General features: G+C 33.1%; 3 protein-coding genes across 11 annotated transcripts in view; 1 reads left to right on the top strand and 2 right to left on the bottom strand.

Moving 5' to 3' along the window:
- Positions 1-413: 413 nt before the first annotated feature.
- On the bottom strand, positions 414-9,551 carry LOC128188882 (uncharacterized). 2 transcript variants are annotated; one of them, XM_052860190.1, is made up of 9 exons: positions 9,414-9,551; positions 4,879-5,038; positions 4,059-4,198; positions 3,300-3,485; positions 3,039-3,155; positions 2,767-2,853; positions 1,921-2,137; positions 1,675-1,751; positions 414-1,144 (listed from the first exon to the last, which is right to left on the bottom strand). In XM_052860190.1, exons 1-8 carry the CDS (start codon positions 9,510-9,512, stop codon positions 1,678-1,680), a joined length of 1,080 nt encoding a protein of 359 aa, XP_052716150.1. In that variant the 5' UTR covers positions 9,513-9,551; the 3' UTR covers positions 414-1,144; positions 1,675-1,677. The 2 variants fall into 2 exon arrangements, with proteins under 2 accessions (XP_052716150.1, XP_052716151.1); XM_052860191.1 differs by lacking the exon at positions 1,675-1,751.
- Positions 9,552-9,652: 101 nt separating this feature from the next.
- On the top strand, positions 9,653-16,423 carry LOC128188881 (fumarate hydratase class I, aerobic-like). The gene is made up of 13 exons (XM_052860189.1): positions 9,653-9,778; positions 10,924-11,088; positions 11,299-11,426; positions 11,512-11,650; positions 12,089-12,189; positions 12,575-12,781; positions 12,894-13,020; positions 13,590-13,780; positions 13,885-13,995; positions 14,243-14,449; positions 15,102-15,221; positions 15,879-15,996; positions 16,142-16,423. The coding sequence occupies exons 2-13, from the start codon at positions 10,932-10,934 to the stop codon at positions 16,240-16,242; spliced, it is 1,707 nt and encodes a 568-aa protein (XP_052716149.1). The 5' UTR covers positions 9,653-9,778; positions 10,924-10,931; the 3' UTR covers positions 16,243-16,423.
- Positions 16,424-16,852: 429 nt separating this feature from the next.
- LOC128189515 (echinoderm microtubule-associated protein-like 2) overlaps positions 16,853-19,110 on the bottom strand; it is a 32,780-nt gene continuing 30,522 nt past the window's right edge. For all 8 annotated transcript variants that reach the window (XM_052861155.1, XM_052861153.1, XM_052861156.1 and 5 more), the window contains 5 exons: positions 18,924-19,024; positions 18,736-18,823; positions 18,524-18,616; positions 18,289-18,419; positions 16,853-17,919 (listed from right to left, as the gene is read on the bottom strand). In XM_052861155.1, the coding sequence (XP_052717115.1) occupies positions 17,764-17,919; positions 18,289-18,419; positions 18,524-18,616; positions 18,736-18,823; positions 18,924-19,024 (569 nt within the window). In that variant the 3' untranslated portion in view covers positions 16,853-17,763. The remainder of the gene's footprint in view (positions 17,920-18,288; positions 18,420-18,523; positions 18,617-18,735; positions 18,824-18,923; positions 19,025-19,110) is intronic.

Here is a 19,110-nt window from a genome sequence, read left to right on the forward strand (position 1 = left end):
AGCAAACAACAATGAAAAAAGAATGACAACAGAACAACACAACAGTGATAAATCAAAAACAAAGTTATGGATATGCATAATGATGAAAGCACCTTTTGAAAATGGCATTGATAGTATAAAAATATAGATGAGGAGAAATATCTAAAACTAATTTACCGTATTAAAAGTCATAATGCAAAAGTTAAAAGTTGATGATGCTCTTGCATAAAAACTATAAGGACTTTTCATGGCTGGAGGAATATAGGGAACGTTTTTTTTTAATTATTAGGGTACAGAAAGGAATTCCAACAACAGTCAAATTCTCTCTCAATAAACTGTCAAGTTATAAGATAATCTTTGTCAAATCTATATTTGAAGGTTGTGTACTGAAATAATTGACTGTTGGGTTTTTTTTTTGGGGGGGGGGGGGGGGGGGTGGTGGGGTGGTGGTTGGAAAATATTCAATATTAATTCTTTAATCCAAACTAAAGCAACTTTCCTTGTTGTATTTTTAAAAAGCAATAAAATGATTATTTCCACAAATAATACACAATTTCAATCCTCTCATACATGTACAAAATTAAAATTACTGTTTTGTACAACTTGACATTTTGTGTATGTGAGTACTAGAGTATTACTTAGTTGTAGAAAAATAATTTGATGAGTTTATAATACCGGTACTATAATATACACTCGCATGATAAACAAATCACTATATAATTTATCTACAATACACTTATTAAACTTCTCCACAAGATATATTGAATTTGTCCTTCAAAGTTTTCCTGCTAACAAACAGATGGATTAGCAAATAAGTGATTTGCAAAATTTGGCCCATATTCTATATTTTCTTTTTTAAAAGCACCAGGTTTACTGAAGATATGTTAATTCATTGTAAAGGTTTTTGCAAATCAACATGTAATCAACTTTATTTTTCCCCAATGACTAAGAATTAATGTTGTGCATTGCCTATTTCAGAACTTCATGTACCGGGTATTCTAAAGTTGACAATTTTTGTCAACATTTATTTTTTAAAATTTGTAAAGATTTCCCCTATATAAACTTTTTCTCATTTATAAATACTCCAAGTTTGGTCGGTTGAGGATTTACTCTGGAGGTGCTGTTTCTTCGATGTTTGTTCTCGGTGGTTCCGTTCCCCCATATACTGCAACAAAATAAACAAATATCTTTTAAATCACATTGGATAGTCTATTCAGAAAACATGTGGGAATGGCCACAGGTTTCTGACCATGTTACGAAGGGAACAGAATATATTAATAATTTTATATATGTATACATGCTATTTTTTATTTGCATATGGCCAATTAGGGGCTGATCTGGAAAAAAATTCATAAACCCTACATAAAAATTATTTAAATTTGGTTGACAATCTTGCATTAATTTTTCTGTATATTGGTTACCGTACCTGCACTTGGCATTGACTCAGTGTTTTATTCATATTCATAATGCCATAATTAACCAATGGAATATATTATTTAAAAAATCATGGCAATTTACCCTTATTGTTTTTACTGTGCCAATATACATGTAAAGGTATTAAAAGAGAAATCTTTTATCTTTATCCAGTAATCATGCATAGTGACCATCACCCACATAGAAATTTAATTTGAATGCACCAACACACATGACAAATTAAAACACACCAAACTGGTTTATTTTAGACATACAACGAACCACTCAATCCAAGTCCTGAAAGGATTGGTACATACTGGTCTGTGTTACGACGTGAAGGTTATCGTGGTTTCCAAATACTTGAGAATAAAGTTTAATATCATTGATTTAAAATTCAAAGTTTTATTTAATTTATTCACTTCCAAGACTGCTTTAATTACCGGTAATAAAAGTGCAATTTGGAATTAGACTTGGCTGAATCCCTAACTGAATGACATATTCTATATAAAATAAGGAAACTTTTCTCACCTTTGTATTTCAGTCCATGGCCAAAGTTTAAAACTGATTTAAGGAAATAGATCCCCATCACTACTCGAATGAATAAAGCAAGCCCTGCACTGAAGAAAGTCGTCCCAGAGAGGGGATTAAATGTTGGAGTCGGAGTGGCAGTGGCAGTGGCAGCGGTACTGGTGGCATTATGCTGCGGTATATCTACAGGTATAACCTTTCCCAAAGCATCAGCTGTCTAAAATAGTAAAATTTCAGCATTATCATAAATCGAAACAAAAAACATTTTATCTTTTAAATTCCTGCAGATTTTATATTTGATATGAAAGCCTAATAACATGCATGAACAAATAAACATACAATATTCATCTACTTAATTGATTTGCCAATAACTGAGCTTATATATATATATATATATATATTCTTTTAAAATAGGCCCATGGGCCACTTTGCCCACTTCAGAAGCAACACCCATTTCTGTCCTAACTCTGACCCAAGTACTTTGAATTCCTTATTTTACGCAAGCACTTAATTCTGTGATTCTGCTGTTTTGTATCAAATCGTGAGAATATTAAATTGCAATCACTATTCGTTTGTTATAATTTCCTACAGCTCAAAACTAGCTGAAAAATAAAAGCGAAATTGCCACTCAAAATTTTTTGTGAAAAAAAATTCCTCGTGTTTAATTAGGAATCTACAGTACCTTTATGATATCACAAATTCAACAGAATTTCTTAATGTGTTAATTTTTCCCTTATGCAATGTACAATGATAAGTGTAAAGAGTTATTAGTGAGCCAGACAATGGATGCTGGACAAAATGTAATCAGATGAGCTTATAAAACATACATGTATAAATGATAATTACCTGATAAACTTTAAATATAATGTAAGCTGGTGCCAGGACTAAAGATGCTGCATATGCAATGCCCAGCTTCTTATTCTCCCATCGAACCTGTTCATTAGATATTACAATGGATTGAAGCCATTTATATGCCATACTAAAAGCAGGAAAATCACTGGGTTTTTTCACAACCAAAAAAACTCAGCATTTACAGTGTTCTAAAAACTCATCCTCTAGATAATACTGTTGCAAAAATAGTTCAAAATAGAGAAATTTGGCTTAAAACTTCTACCTACACTAAAGTATCCAAGTGCAAAGCAGATGAGGGTGACCGGGACCCCGATGGACAGAATGATGATGTCCTCGGTGTCTGCTTTGGTTCCAGACTGCAGAATAAGAAGTACCATTGTCACCTAGAACCACAAACAAAGGGCATGTACATGTAAGTCGATCTTTTTGTCATGTTTCTTATTCTCTTCATGGCTAATAATCTAAAGATGGGGGGGGGGGGATTAAAAATATCAAAATAGCTTGAGTTAATTTAGTCATCATCTTACACTTAATTGTAGATCAAACTTCTGTAAACCCAGAAAAAGGAACAGGATTTTACAGAATCCTTGCATCATAGAGTCTGCACCAACTGTCCTGAAGATCAGACGACCAGAGTCGTGATATTCCTTTGCTATAATGACACCCAGAATGATGATAATCGGACTCAATACACAGGCAAGTACCAGGCGTGCCTGAAAGGAAAAAATATCCTAACTAAAACCTCTGTTGATTGGGAAACTGCATACTGTTTAGTGTAAACAAGGCTTAGGAACTTGCGCCCATTCTATGGATTATTTCTATACACACCTCTATATGTACCTCTATTAAAAGAGTTTTATGATTTTTCATAGAATTATAAATGATACCATTGTCAATAATTTTAACAGAATGCATGTGATTGAAGAATTAAACCAGATAAAAAGGAAGATGGTTGTGACTAATTCAATTTGGCTGACCATCAATTAACCCATAAATAAACATATGCCGTTTATCCTGGGGGGGGGGGTGTCTTGGAGGTGGTGCAATATTGCAAATTTTGCAAAAATGAAGTATTTCTGCGATTATCTTAATGTGTGTAAGTCTTTTTTTTTTAAAATACTTCTCTTGTACATAATATTGGATAAAATTCTGTGTGTTTAATATTTTGTGCAATATAAACTTCTTTTTTTTTTTAAATGTACATGCAAAGCAAAATATTACTGGTATATCTTTACATTTATTAAATACCTATTCTTTTCTTATTTATTTACTAAGTTTGAACTCACAAGTTTTACATCATTTTGGGTACTCATGATGTAGTTGACAATAATGTAGATTAATACTGCAAAAGTTGCCAAAACCATGACAATCACTTCATATGGCCGCTCAGCAAGGAGTCCATGGATTACATAATAAATGCAAAACACTGCAAAAAGAGGTTGAAATCATGGTATTGGCATGAAGGCAAAAAATTCATTTTCAGTTTCACAGGCCATAATTTTAAAGCATAATGCTGCAGCGTGAATTAAGTATCTTAATTATTGAAAGATTTGAAAAGGGGTATAACTCAATTTCTTTTTCAACTTATAATTGAGTTATTCCCCTTTTCAATAATGGCAAAATTCATCAATGCTGCAGCATTTGACGTAATTTTTTGGTGTTTAAAAATTTTGAAAAATCCTTTTTTTTTAACAATACTCTTATTACCGGTAATATTAGCTATGATACATATACAAAAATGAAACAGCTAACAGTCAGCTGAAATTTGATCAATACACAAACACTCACAAGCTGTTGCATCAGTCATTTTGCAACACTTACATTGTATTAAGTGTACAATAGGTATATCAAATGCAAAATATATATTATAACTGATAACTCTATGTCCTTTATTACACCTGTGTAACTGCACGCAATGTTTAAGTGAAAATCTATATCTGGCATATATATGTACATATCTGCATGGAAATATTAAACTATATACAAAACAATTAATTAACTTTAACCAGAACACATACATATAACAACTAGATCTTTTAACTTTTGAAGCATGTATTTAAAGAAAATATTAAAAACTAAGGCAGGCATGTATTAATTCTGACTTACAAGCATTGATGATAATGATAAGTGCAAAGGTGAAGTCAGGATTTCCATTGCTCGTTGTGGCTAGTCTCTGAATGGCCAGCCCAGTGGCTACCAATGAACTGAGCACCGATATCACAGCAAACGCTATCTCCTTCTTCTCCAAATCTTTCAGAGGTCTTTTCTGTTGAGATATATAGTCAAATTACTTACAAGAGTGAAAATGAGATGCTAAAGACTTGTATTTAATTAAATGAGGTGTAATTTAACAGATCTGGTTAATGGCCACATTATTTGGGTCAAACTCGGTATCCTTAAGTTTGGTTTAAAAACCAATGGTCTATACCTACTGGGCTACAGGGATGAGCTATGTACCGGTACTAGCTATAGCTAGTAGGAGCCGACCTATCATAAACACTATTACCGAGGCAATGAATGTGTTAATAGTTAAGATTATAGTCTATGATCTACATGTAAACAATCATGTTGCTTTTCTGTTAAACTACCCAGTATACCATATCAAAAATTTAAAAAAAATTGATTGAGAGGTTCCCATAACTATCAAGAATATAACAGTCATGCAAATGAAAGATATATATATGTACATATATAGTATATAGTATTGGTTAAATCCAGCTATTTTGATCTACCAGGTACTGCTTGTAAACTGTCCTGCATTTAATGCATAAGCATCCTCATTAGTGAAAAATTGTTAATGCAAACCTTCAATTGACATAATGGGCATGGTCTTAAAAAATGAAATTGCAGCTTTTTAAATGAGAGTGTTTAAAATTTACAAACAAATCCTTGTCTGAAAGAGAACCCAGGCCAGCATAGCTGCGCATGATGATCCATTAGTTTTATTATGCATTCGTTTTCATCATAAAAAACTTCCTTTTAATTATCACACTTCAAAAGGAAATATCTTAAAAGGTTTTTTCTCTGATGATATGAGTGAATCCTTGAGTTGATCGAATTTTTTTGTTGTTGAGGAAATGTATTTAAAATATTGATAACAACTATAATCACTGCAGCTATCACAGACTGGTTTATGAGGGGAAATATGTAAATCAGAGGTTATTTGTATGAGGTCAAGTTGCAATATACAGTTGATCTTTATATAAGTGGGTAAAGCAATACACTCTAATGTAAGTAGAGTCAGTGCTTAATGAAGTATGTACATTGTATAAGGCTTGTAAAATGAGATATTACATAAAAACATCCTCTTGATACAAGTGTTAAATATCAACAGCCCTACAAACTGACATATGTCATCTTTTCCAAGAAACTAAAAACCACCTAGGTGTATCTGGAGGTTAAAAGTCAAGTCTAAATCAGGACTCAAACCCAGGGCCTGTGGCATATCTCGACTGCACTCTCCCCTCTGAGCTACTGGGAGCAGCTAATGGGAGCTGTTATATTTACTGACAGTCACACACTTGTTAAACCGGTGACATACTCCCCCTCTTCACAGAAATTCATCCCCAAATTATAAGACTACAGGAAATGCGTGAAGCATGTTCCTAGGGAATGACAGTGAGTTTGTACATATAATAGGTGCCGAATGTAATAGGTGGTGAAAAGCCATGTCTCAAATGGGTCTCGAACCCAGGGCCTCTGGCTTACAATGTCAGTGCTCTAACCACTGAGATTGAGACCCAATATATTGACTCACAGTCACACACCTGTTAGCCTGGTGACAATTTGATTAGGATTCTTTGAGAATAAATATTTAACTATTATTTCAGAGGAGCAAAAGAGGGTTTGGATTTCCATATTTTAAATGTATATGATTATTTTTAAGGAATAAGGAATCATTCCTTAAGTATTATGAGGTGATCAAATATGGTCAGGTCAGTGTTGAAAAAAAATGCTAAAATTCACTGATGAAATAAAATGCACTAAATACATTACAAAATTATTTTGTAGTGTTATCACTGATAAGAAACTGGCCATGGAAAATGTAAATATTTCTAAATAAATATTATAGGTACCTCAATCTGATTAAAATCAGATCCTTGATCTGCTCCTTATTTTTTTTCATTGTCGCTACTTGTGTAACAAAAAATAAGGAGCGGATCAAGGATCTGATTTTAAGGCCTAACAAAAAAAACTGTTTGTTTCCGCTTTCATGCTGAAAAAAAGTATGGTCGGTCGGTCGGAAATTTTTTTTATTTTTTCAAATATTTTTTTTCTCCCTTTAATATTGCAGTATCGGATCCATACATGCCGGTTACATGTAGATACTGACACTGCTGAATGGTATAAAATGAGAAATACTTTTAATATCATTCCTGACTATTAAGCTGGTCTTAAGAAAACACAAAAATGATATTATATATCAGATACTTCCTCTGGAAACAAACAATTTTTTTTCTTAGGCCTAATCAGACTTACGTTATAGGTTCCTTGTTTTCATAAATGTTGAATATTTAGCAAAAAAAGAAACAATTCCTTGTTGGAATGGAGATAGGACTGAAGTATATTTAACCTAATTTGGTGTGATTTTCCTTGTCAATGATATTTTAATGATGAGGAAAATATTTGTTGTAAAGTACTGTCTGAGTGATCAATATGTATAATATGTCTTATATTTACAAACAATTATTGCAAATTAACTCTGGGCTCTATTAGAAAAAAAATATCTGAATTGTATGTCAATGAAAGCATTGAGCTTTTGCAAACACCAAAATTATCCAACATCAACATGCAGCCAGTATATTAAATGGCTGAACACTGAAAACCAAGATGGAAAACCAATACACTATATAATAAGGAGAATATCTGTTGGAAATTCCTATGACTGCATGAATGGCAACTGTATGTGTAACTTAATATTACATGTATTGTTTTGTTTTTAAGATCAAGATGATTTAATTCATGACATGATGCAAGTTAAAATTAAATGCACATCACAGATTTTTCAGTCAAGGAGATACCTCGCCCGATCATTGTATATAGAATTTAACTTTTAGACTAGTGGACTCTTAATTCAGCTAGGAGTATATGCATGATATAAAACAATAAATGTTTTGTAAACCGCTTTCAAATCAAATGTATAAACACTCATCTAACAAAGGGGCTTTCATTGAAAACACTAGAACAGCATGTTGTCTATCCTCCAACTCAGAGTAAATACCGGTATATATTTATAAACAGCTGAAGTAAATTGACATTAAGGTTGTAGTTTTTATAAAAATGATTCAGAAAACATCAAATTGGTTAACTGACATTGAATTTAGTTCTTCATGGTCTTAATCATTCAGTAGGGTTATAAAATTAGTATCAATAAATTGCAAAGTCTTCCAGGATATAACTTAATTTGTTAACTCTCTAAAGTATGCAATGAAAACAAAAGCCTATCAAATGATGGTGTTAAAATACATTTTTTTAAAATGTAAATTTGATGAAATGTGTCCTTAACAAGCTAGCAGATTTAGAAATGAATACTCCAAACACTTGTATACATGTATATTAATAATCTTACATGAACTGTGAACTCAAATATTGATTTGATTTAAATTTACTTAGCCAGGATGAATATCTGTTCTACTTAATATTCCATCCCAATTCTATACTCTGATACACAGCTTACTGAGAAGTATCAATGAACAATAATCACATAAACTATACAACAATTATAAACTTTTACCGTACAAATTACTGTACAAAATTATCTCTAAAATACCAGCTCTAGATGATTGTGACCTTTACACATTAAACTACACAGGGAAATAAAAAAAATAGCCAAAGGGTTGATTTTGAACTCGTCATAATGACATCCAGTCTCTTTGTAGCCATAAAAAATTTGCAAACTCTTTATTGGATTTGTAAGTTTGTTCAAACCCTTGATTTTGTCATTTTAAATCATATGTATAGTACCACATTTGTTTGTGTTACCAAAGATAGGCTATTTAAAATAAAATTTTCAATGCTGTAAAACAATGACTACATGTATACAATCATGTTTAAATGGCTCCCAAGATGGTTAATTATCTCACCATGATATGACAATAATACAATTACATTTGTAACTGATACAAACGTACTTGTGTGTTTTTGCTACATTTGGTGAAAAATCAGTAATTGTATTTTTACATGTGAGTTTTGATCATGAAATAATTATCAATTAAGGTTTACTAAACTAACATTAATGGCAGTTTTATATAATCAACTGTAACACTGCCAGACCGTCGGTATAAACAAGATAAAGTATCAAAATAGACCAATCCACACTTTACAAAAATTATGTCCCCTGGCCGCCATCTTTGGGGAAAAACCCATATATTTCTCATAGAAGCCTTTGTACTTTAGAGTGTTGTAACTTTGTCACTTGACATTAGAAATCCGTTTCTGCTGTAAATTTTGAAAAACCCACATATCGAAAGAATAAATTAAATTCCAAGAGATTTTTTTCACAGGATGCCAAAATATTTGGTTGTCCCTTTTGACCTTTGAGTTGACCCCACAAAGGGGAACAACTTTTGCAAAGTGTGGATTGGACTATACCATGTATACAGCGGGATACACCGCCATTCACATACGGGCTATAATTTTACCTTGCCTAATGCCCCTTCTTCTAGCTTTGGTCCTGTAGGTATTCCAATATCCGCAAATGTTAGGGGCTTTTCGTCGCGTGTTTCTTGTTGAGGTTCCATGCCTACAACACCTCCGTACCTACTTCCTCATCATCTACGAGCAGAGTGAAAGTGAAAGTTAACAGGTTTACTGATTCCGTTCGGAAAGATCTCGTTATTTAACATACACCATTATCAAAAATCAACGACGTTCCGAAAGAGTGTAACTGCATCTTTAATATGTTTATTTGTATACGTATTCAAAAGCCTATTAAAGCATCAAAAAGACACTTCCTGTATAGTTCAAGGACAGCAGACGAATGCGAGTGCAAGTGTAGCCAGTGAAGGTAAATACTTGCGACGTATGAATCAAGAAAGTCATGATTATTTGAATACATTTGAATGAATCAAACAATTCGAGATAAGATTTTACACAGCCACGAATAATTGTTAACGTTACTTTTTGTACAGTAGCTTAGTATATCTGATTAAGTTGCTAAAATAAACCTACTTCAGGTAGGTAAATACATCTTTATAGGTATTAAATTCAAACAACTTAGCTTAATTAAGTGATTGTATCGTTCCTTCATCCAGTGTTGTCAGGTTATGCTATATTCCCACCATCACGACTCGCAGTGAGATTAAAATCGCAGTCTCAATCGTAGAGTAATCGACTAATCGTTGTACAGCATGTAATCACATCAAATCTCACCAGATCTGTTGGTATGTTTTGGCAAATTTGTTAGTTGTAGAACATATTTTGACCATCAAAATTTTTTTCTGTTAATATCAACACGATTACTATTCAATGGTAATTATTTGTTATCATCATATCAGATTGTACTGCATCGCTACTAAGCACAACACTGTGCATTTAATTATGCCCCCCCCCCTAATTGTGTTGATTTGGATCATTTTTTGGGGTGGCAAACACCACCCTGCGCTACATATAGTTGCCATGTGTCAATGTGGTCAGTTGGGCTAATTAGATTTACTGTTGGAATCATCCTCCATCTCGATCATGAAAGAATCATCATTATCATACTCCATAGCAAGGGAGTAGATCAGTTAGTCATTTTAAATTGGGGACTCAAGTCATAATGTTTGGATCAGATGGAGATCCTATGGGGATTTCTATCAGGACAATTAGTACATATTTTCTCTTATCTAAACAGGCAGTAAGATCATGACAGATCGTGTAACCTGAAATATGTCTATCGTGACCTAACTGTGTCAAAGCTTAACAAATTGCATAAGGATATATTGACTTACATCACCTTGTACCTTACCCTAGAATTATAGAGAATTCCCACGATCAGTTACGATTTGTCAATCATAGTGTTTGTAACAGTTTGCAAAACAGTGGGAACCTAGCAATAGAGAAGTTTACGTTGAAAAGAAAAAAAAGTGTTATTAAGGCATAAAGTTATTAATCATTTTTCAATACACTTTAGTCATGAAAGACATTTTTAGTGTTGATTTTATTTTGCAGGTTGGAAGATGAACAACAATCGCAAGCTGCTAAATGTCTTACAAAATGTGTATCGCAGCTCTCTGAGACACAAGGCAACTCCTGCAGCAGGAGTGAAACCATTTTTCTATCAGGACATTTTGCAGGCAGAAGGACCTCATGATACACCATTTAAGAAGCTAACTGGTAGGTTCTGCATTAACAGGGATCATATTATGCTAGAGGAAATGAATAACTTTTAAGAACAGTGTTTTTAAATTTGAAATGCAGAATTTTGTTCCACGCCCACTTTGATCATCTTTAAATCTCGTTGGTTTTTGGTTGGCTCCTGTTTTCCTGATGAACAAAAAGTATCTTTGCAGCACATTATTTTACAATTAAACATTCATATTTTAGGAGATTATGTGTCCACATTTGAAGTGAAAGGGAAAAAATGTCTGAGTGTTGAGCCAGAAGCATTGACATTGATATCGGAACAGGCAATGATTGACGTTGCCCACTTATTAAGACCAGCCCATTTGCAGGTAAAAATCATAATGTAAATTTTTTGGTAAAAATAGGAGAAAAATATGAGATAAATTGTGTGCAATTTCTGTCTTTTTTTTATAGCAACTATCAAACATTCTTAAAGACCCAGAAGCTTCAGAGAATGACCGCTATGTTGCCCTTGAGTTCCTAAAAAATGCCAATGTTGCTGCTGCAATGGTACTGCCTGGCTGTCAAGATACTGGAACTGCTATCATTATGGGTTAGTTTAACATTTTATTGCATACTGTACACAGGGCTATTTTTGCCCCATGTAATTTTTGCCCTTTTACACTTGCAACCTTTTTCGCCCCAACTTGAATTTGCCCAGATGCAGTTGTGTTAACAGAGATATTTTTTGCAACATGAAATTTGTCCAATCTTAAATTCGCCTTCTGTCAACGAGGGGGAAAGGGGCGAAAATAAAACAGGGGCGAATACATGTATTCAGTATTTTTGTTGCAGTCTCCACATGAGAAACATACATTTTATCCATTTATCTTTATAACTGGAATAATAGACAAAATCTAAATCAATGATTTATCAACACAGACAACTAGTGTTAACAGTGACAAAAAAAAAAGAATATTAACATGTGACTTCTACATGCATATACAAACATGTAGATATTTGATGTAAAGATTTTAAAACATCACTACAGGTAAAAAGGGCCAGTATGTTTGGACAGATGGCAATGATGCGGAGGCTTTATCAAAAGGTGTCTACAATACATATACCAAGAAGAACTTAAGATATTCACAAGTAGGAATTTTGTTCTTTATTAATACTCATTTTAAGATGGTATAGTGTTTAATTTCAATTTTCAAAACTGTCAACATGGTCAACTTCTTCTCAATACTGTAGATTCCTAATTAATAGCGAGGAATTATTATCCACGTAAAATCACGAGAAGCAGTCTTTGCGGATTTTGAAATCTCGCTTTTATTTTTCTGACAGTTTTTATCTTTATAAAGTTATAACAAAAAATTGGTGCTTGCGATTTCATATTCTCGCGATTTGGTGCTAAACAGTGGAGTCGCGAAATTAAGCGTAAAATAGGGAATTCACAGTACGGTATATCTTCTAAAAAAGTTGAATAACAATATAAAATGTGTGCATTGCATGAATATGTTTCTTTTTGTTAAAGGTGTCACCAGTTGATATGTACAAAGAGGTCAACACCGGTACCAATCTGCCCGCACAGATAGAAATCTACTCCACGAACTCCAATCAATATGACTTCCTGTTCATAGCCAAGGGAGGTGGCTCAGCCAATAAGACATTCTTGTATCAGCAAACAAAAGCTCTTCTTAATCCAGAAAAACTCATGAGCTTTGTCAATGAAAAAATTAAGGTAGATTATTATATTTACTAGCTGTACTGTCCATAATTTGGTGATTGACTTATGTTGGACCTCCTCTTTCCAAGTTTACCATAATATTTTCCATTTTTGTCCTCATGATTAGACCCTGGGTACTGCAGCTTGTCCACCTTACCACTTGGCCATCGTAATTGGAGGAACCTCAGCAGAATATAATCTAAAAACAGTTAAACTGGCCTCCACCAAATACCTTGATAACATCTTTAAATCAGGTACATATGCATGAAATTTTATTGCTGGAGATTGAAGATCAGTGGGACGTTGTTTCCTCTCTAGATGTCTCTCTATCCGAATGTCCACTACTTTGAGATAGGGTGTTAGTTATTATTTTTACATAGTATAGACTTTATATTTAATGAATGAAATGTCAAAGCAAAAAGTCTATATATTAGATTTAATCAATAAGGGAAATTAACTTTGCCTCCTAGGGATTATGTCATGTTCAGGTACATGAACATTTAAGAAATACATCTTCTTTACTGTTCTTACGTTACTGAGGAATTAGAAGAGACTGTACTCTAGAGCTCTTCATTAATATAGTAATAATTACTTAGAGGGAACAGTTCTAACAATTTAAAATTACAATATCATCTTGATATGACAATAACATAAAGCATCACAATAAACAACTGAAAAAGATGAATTTCTTGATATCATTACAACTTGAAAATAGGTGGTATAATTTTATTGAGAGATTTCGATTTATTTAAAGATGTTATGAAAAATACTTACGCCTCTATTTCTCTAAATGCATATGTTGAAAAGAAAACGTTTTTATAAGGAAATGAACATGGTAGAGGATTCCGTGACTTGGAAATGGAGCAGAAAATTCACCAGCTGACACAGAGGTTGGGGATTGGTGCACAGTTTGGTGGTAAATATTTCTGTCACGATGTCAGGGTGATTCGATTGCCTCGTCATGGTGCTTCGTGTCCGGTCGGAATAGGTGTGTCTTGTTCAGCTGACAGACAGGTGAGATAAATGGAGTTGTTGTTATGCAAAGAGCTGGAGAGATCAATCCAATGATGTTGATTTCAATGAAGCACTTGAATTTCATTGAAGAATATATATAATAGGTGTTTGGGAAGATAACTGAAGAGGGTGTATTCTTGGAACAACTTGAGACAAACCCCTCCAAATACATGCCAGAGGTCCAGGAGAAAGACTTGACTACAGAAGTGGTTCAGGTGAGTATCCTATTAATTACTTCACTGTACTGACAGTCTCATAGAACAACTATTGAATTTAATAAAGGTTTAATTATTGAATTAAACTATAAACCATATGCAAAATTAAATAGTTATGTAAATTTTATTTTGCCATTAAAAAACAATGGAATTATGCCTTTTCTGTATTATCTAATACAAACTGCAATTGATTTATAAAATAATATATTAGTAATATAAGATATTTTAAAAATGTTTTCTTCTACAGGTTAACTTAAACGATGGCATGGATAAGATCCTTAAATCTTTAGACAAATATCCCGTGAAGACAAGGCTAAGTTTGACAGGGACCCTCATTGTGGCCCGAGACATTGCCCATGCCAAACTGCAGGAGCGCCTGAACTCAGAGGGGTCCCTGCCCCAGTACTTCAAAGACCACCCTGTCTACTATGCTGGACCAGCAAAGACTCCTGAGGTTAGTTTTCAAAGATTTATCTCATAAATGAAATCCCGATTTAAGATATTCTGTATATACAGTATTTCATGTACCGGTATGTGGTATTGCATTAAGAGGATACATTTACCTTTATTAAAAGCAGTTGGATCTTTGATAGTTGCAACCAATATACAAGTACATTTTACTATAGAAGCAATTAAACCAATATGTTTCAGTAAAACCTGTTTAGTATGAATATGAATAAAGCAAATTTAAGGATGTACATTGTATCAGACTCTTTTAAAAATGTTGCAGTTAAAAACTTATTTACTCTAACGATTTAGCCATATTTCTAACCAATTTTTATGTCATAATAGATTTTACCCAATAATCAGATTATCATTCAGCTTTAGTTATTGATTAATAAATGAATACTATGTCAATAAAATCATTTATTATTGCATTACTCATCAATATGATCACCTTCAGTCTATCTGTAAACATCTTTGCTAGCCAAGGGTTATGATCCACAGTGTTTCTCTATTCACGAATAGAAAAACCTCTATTCATGAATAGAGAAACTCCTTCAAACACCGTGGATCGTCACCCTTGGGTAGCAAAGATAATCTATAAATATTATTTAATTAAGTGTTTAAATGACATCATATGTCACTTGATTTACGTGATTCAGGGACTTCCATCCGGTTCTTTTGGCCCTACAACAGCTGGTCGAATGGATTCCTATGTAGATGAATTCCAGAAGGCTGGAGGAAGCATGGTGATGTTGGCAAAAGGCAACAGAAGCAAACAGGTCTTTCTGCAATTTTGCACAGTTGATCAGTATTTACATGTATACGATTGACATTTATTTTTAATGTTTTGCTTTTGAATAATTTAATCTTTCTCAAATGCTGTGGTTTCATCAATATTTGTTGAATACCAGTTTTCGTGGATTTCGTTATTCAGTTGATCCACGAAATTAAGTGTTCATTGAAGTGCAATTTCTAATAACATTTTGTATTGATAAGACCACTGGCAACGAGTTTACATATCCTTGAAACTGTGATTTTCACTTTATCCACGAAAATTGATACCCTTGAATATTAATGAAACCACAGAAGATTCTGGGCACATAAAGAAACTTCTTTTTCACTGTAGTTGGGATATATCGTAAATTCAAATTTATTCATTTTTGACAAGAAAGTTTTAAATCTCTCTTTCTCTCTCTCTGTCTATGTCTTCAGTAAAGTTTTTCAATTTGTGTTGTTGATGTGGAAATTTTGTATTTTAATTGTCAGTATAGATGTTGCATGAAATAAAAATGTTTAATCAAAACAATCAATGAAAGCTTTACATTTTGAATAACAAATCTTTTGAATTTTGCAATTATTGTAAAGTGGTGTACAATATTCATGTAATTTTTATTAGATCAAACAGTTAATACAGTTGTGTCTTTGTTTTGTTTAAGGTAACCAAGGCTTGTAAGAGCAATGGTGGGTTTTACCTTGGTTCCATTGGAGGACCAGCTGCAATATTAGCCCAGAACTGTATCAAGAAAGTTGAGCAGCTCGAATATCCTGAATTAGGTGAAGTTATTTAAATCTTTAATTATGGAAACTTACTAAACAACATATATCACTTGAAAATCCATGCTTTATCACTCTACCTTGAAGTTATAATATACATCTGTTTAAATTCTTCTAATTTTTTTTTTTTAAATTATCAATTTAGGAATGGAGGCAGTTTGGAAAGTTGAAGTGGAGAATTTCCCAGCATTTATTGTGGTGGACAATAAAGGCAATGATTTTTTCAAGGAGTGGTCTGTGGAATAGTGATTGTGATTGTTTAGAGAGGAAATGTTCTCTGATAGAAATAATTGCATTTAATTATCAATAAGCTAATTAATTTATATTTTACCCGAGCAGACACATTGCATGGAGGTCAATGTGCACAACTTAATCATGTATCTATTTTTCAAGAATTTTAATTTTAATAAATGTTATATTATTTGTGTTCAAGTCTGATTAATTTTTCAAAGATAGAACTATTAAATGTTGAATGTGATGATATCTAATATCAAAATGAATTTACTGCAATTATCACTCTAACAAGAAAAAAAAACATGTAGGAACAGAGAAACCGATACTGTCCATAGCACTGGCACAACCCTTTTTCAAGATGACATCACATTATATTAATTTTTAGTTTTATTAAATCAAAAAGAACATTTCAGACCAATCTTTATACTGTCTTTTAAAAACATTTTGATTATTTTATTTACACCATTGTGGTACTGGTATTTGATTGAAATGATATGACATTTTAATGAACAGATTCTTTTATATCAATAGCGGTTTGAGTCGCAGATGTAAATGCAATGCATTTTCAAATTTTCATTTATGTCTTTTTCAAAAGACAATAGAAGTAATTAAATTCTTGATATTAATTTGATTATTTAATAAAAATGAACAATGACAAAAAGTATAGTACATTAAATATAAACAATTATCACAGAATGATCAGAGCTTGGAAAAGGATTCAGTTCCTTTCCATTGAGAACATATTTATCACAACATGTAAATTGATTCTTTGACCAACGAATTATATTTTACTACAAAACTATAATAATAATACACATGTACATGTAACTGCATTTACAGAAGAGTATAAATGAAAGTTGTGCAAAAATGTACAAATTGCTCTAATGCCACAGAGTACTAATATTAAAAAGCAAATAAAGCTTTAAAAATAATAATTGTTCACTATATGTATATGTATACATATCAAAAGTGGAATGTGATAGTGGACGGTATGAACTTTATAAAAAATGAATTTCTGCAACATTCTACAGAGTATTATGCATAAATAAAGGAATGTTCACAAAACTGAGTATCTGAGGTAAACATATTTAGTACTAATGTACTATCAACTAGACCTTATGGACGGCATGATGATAAAGGATTCAAAGACTAGTCAATTTTACTGAATATATAGTAATATATAGCTGTTTGATATACATTTTGAAAGTGTAGACTGAACTAGTTACTGGTACTTTGAAACACCAACTATATCATCTAGGTGCTTAATAAAAGCCTACACAATCTAAATCAACGATAACAGTATTTGTCTGATCAGCATGTACATATATGAATATTGTTGTGCATTGTTGATGATTGCTGTTGTTGATACATGTATATGCTGTCCTCTGTTTGCTGTGTTGTTGTCCTCTACATGTTGTGTTGTTGTCCTCTTTGTGTTTTGTTGTCTTCTACAACTTGTTTTGTCCTCTTCATGTTGTGTTGTTATCCTGTATGTGTTGTTTTATTGTCCTCTGTTTGTTGTTTTGTTGTCCTCTACGAGTGGTTTTGTTGTCCACTGTACGTGTCCACCACACTCCATTGAGCTAGGACAGGGGTCTTCCCCGCTGAGGACAACACAAAGCTGTCGTCATACAGGAACTCTAGGGCGGTCACTGTGCCTGAGTACAGCTTGGTCCAGCGACAGGCAGGCTGCAGGGCAGGAAAAAGACAATTATATTACATGTATATACTTAAGGTTCAATGGTCCCTCTAATAAGTAAGATAACTCTTTTTGATAACTGCCTTTTATATGACCTTTTGAAGATAACTTATACAAGGATTTGTGGGGGAAATTACCACCGTATTTTTCAACCAATTTTCACGCAAAAGCGCGATATTTTTTCCTAATTTTGTCGGACAAGGTTGCAAAAATGATATGCAGTTTAATAACAAACTTTCCACATAATTTCTGACAGAAAATTATCAAAAGCAAAAGAACACAGGCGGATTTTACGCCCAAGATCCAAAAGGAGACATTTAAAAAGTACAAAAATTGAATGCTCGAAAATCATAAGTTACCATATTAGTGGAGGAAGGATATTTGAAGACTTTCATTCTGCCCGTGTTATCTCCCGTGATAATGATCTCGCGGTAATTGGAGCGTGCTACGACAGACACGGTCTCTCCAGCATCACAGGATGTCCAGGGACCTACAGAACAGCCGTAAAATACAGATCAGTAACAGTGTATTGGAGGGGGATTTACCAGAGAGAATCTGTTTCACTGACAGAGAGAAAAATCTTAATAGCCATACCCATCAGTGGATGGCCAGCGCAACAGCTATACGTCTGCCAGTTACAATCTCGAAGGGTCCTGGCATCTTCTCTTTCCATGCGCTGTATATTCCCTGAAAAATGATTTTAAAAAAGTTTTATGTACAACTATTTGATATGATGCATTGCAGTGCAGGAAATTTAGTTGAATAGGTCTTCATTCAGACTGAACTGGAAAGTTTTGTTCGCTTACAGTTATGGAGTTCAAAATCCCCATCCACACTTTGCAGAAAACGGCTGTCGGTAGACCAGTCAAGATTTGTAACGAATTTCACGTGTCCCTTAAAATAGCAAATCAAAAGTTGTAAGCTAAATGTGGTAAAAAAAAAAGACCATTAAAGTTTAATGTACATTTAGCTACATGTATATATAAGTACTGACCCTGAGAATAATGTTATTCTTCCTGTAGATCTGACCTTCGTCGTGAACGTAGAATATATGTATGTGTCCATCTTCACATCCCACCGCCAGCATCGCATTGTCTGCAAAAAAAAAAGATCAATATCCCTAGTAGATAAAACAATAAAACTTTTCCTTTTGTATAGACAATCTGACATCTGCTATTGTT

Source organism: Crassostrea angulata, chromosome 6, assembly GCF_025612915.1.
Source record: "Crassostrea angulata isolate pt1a10 chromosome 6, ASM2561291v2, whole genome shotgun sequence".
NCBI classification, from domain to species: domain Eukaryota; kingdom Metazoa; phylum Mollusca; class Bivalvia; order Ostreida; family Ostreidae; genus Magallana; species Magallana angulata.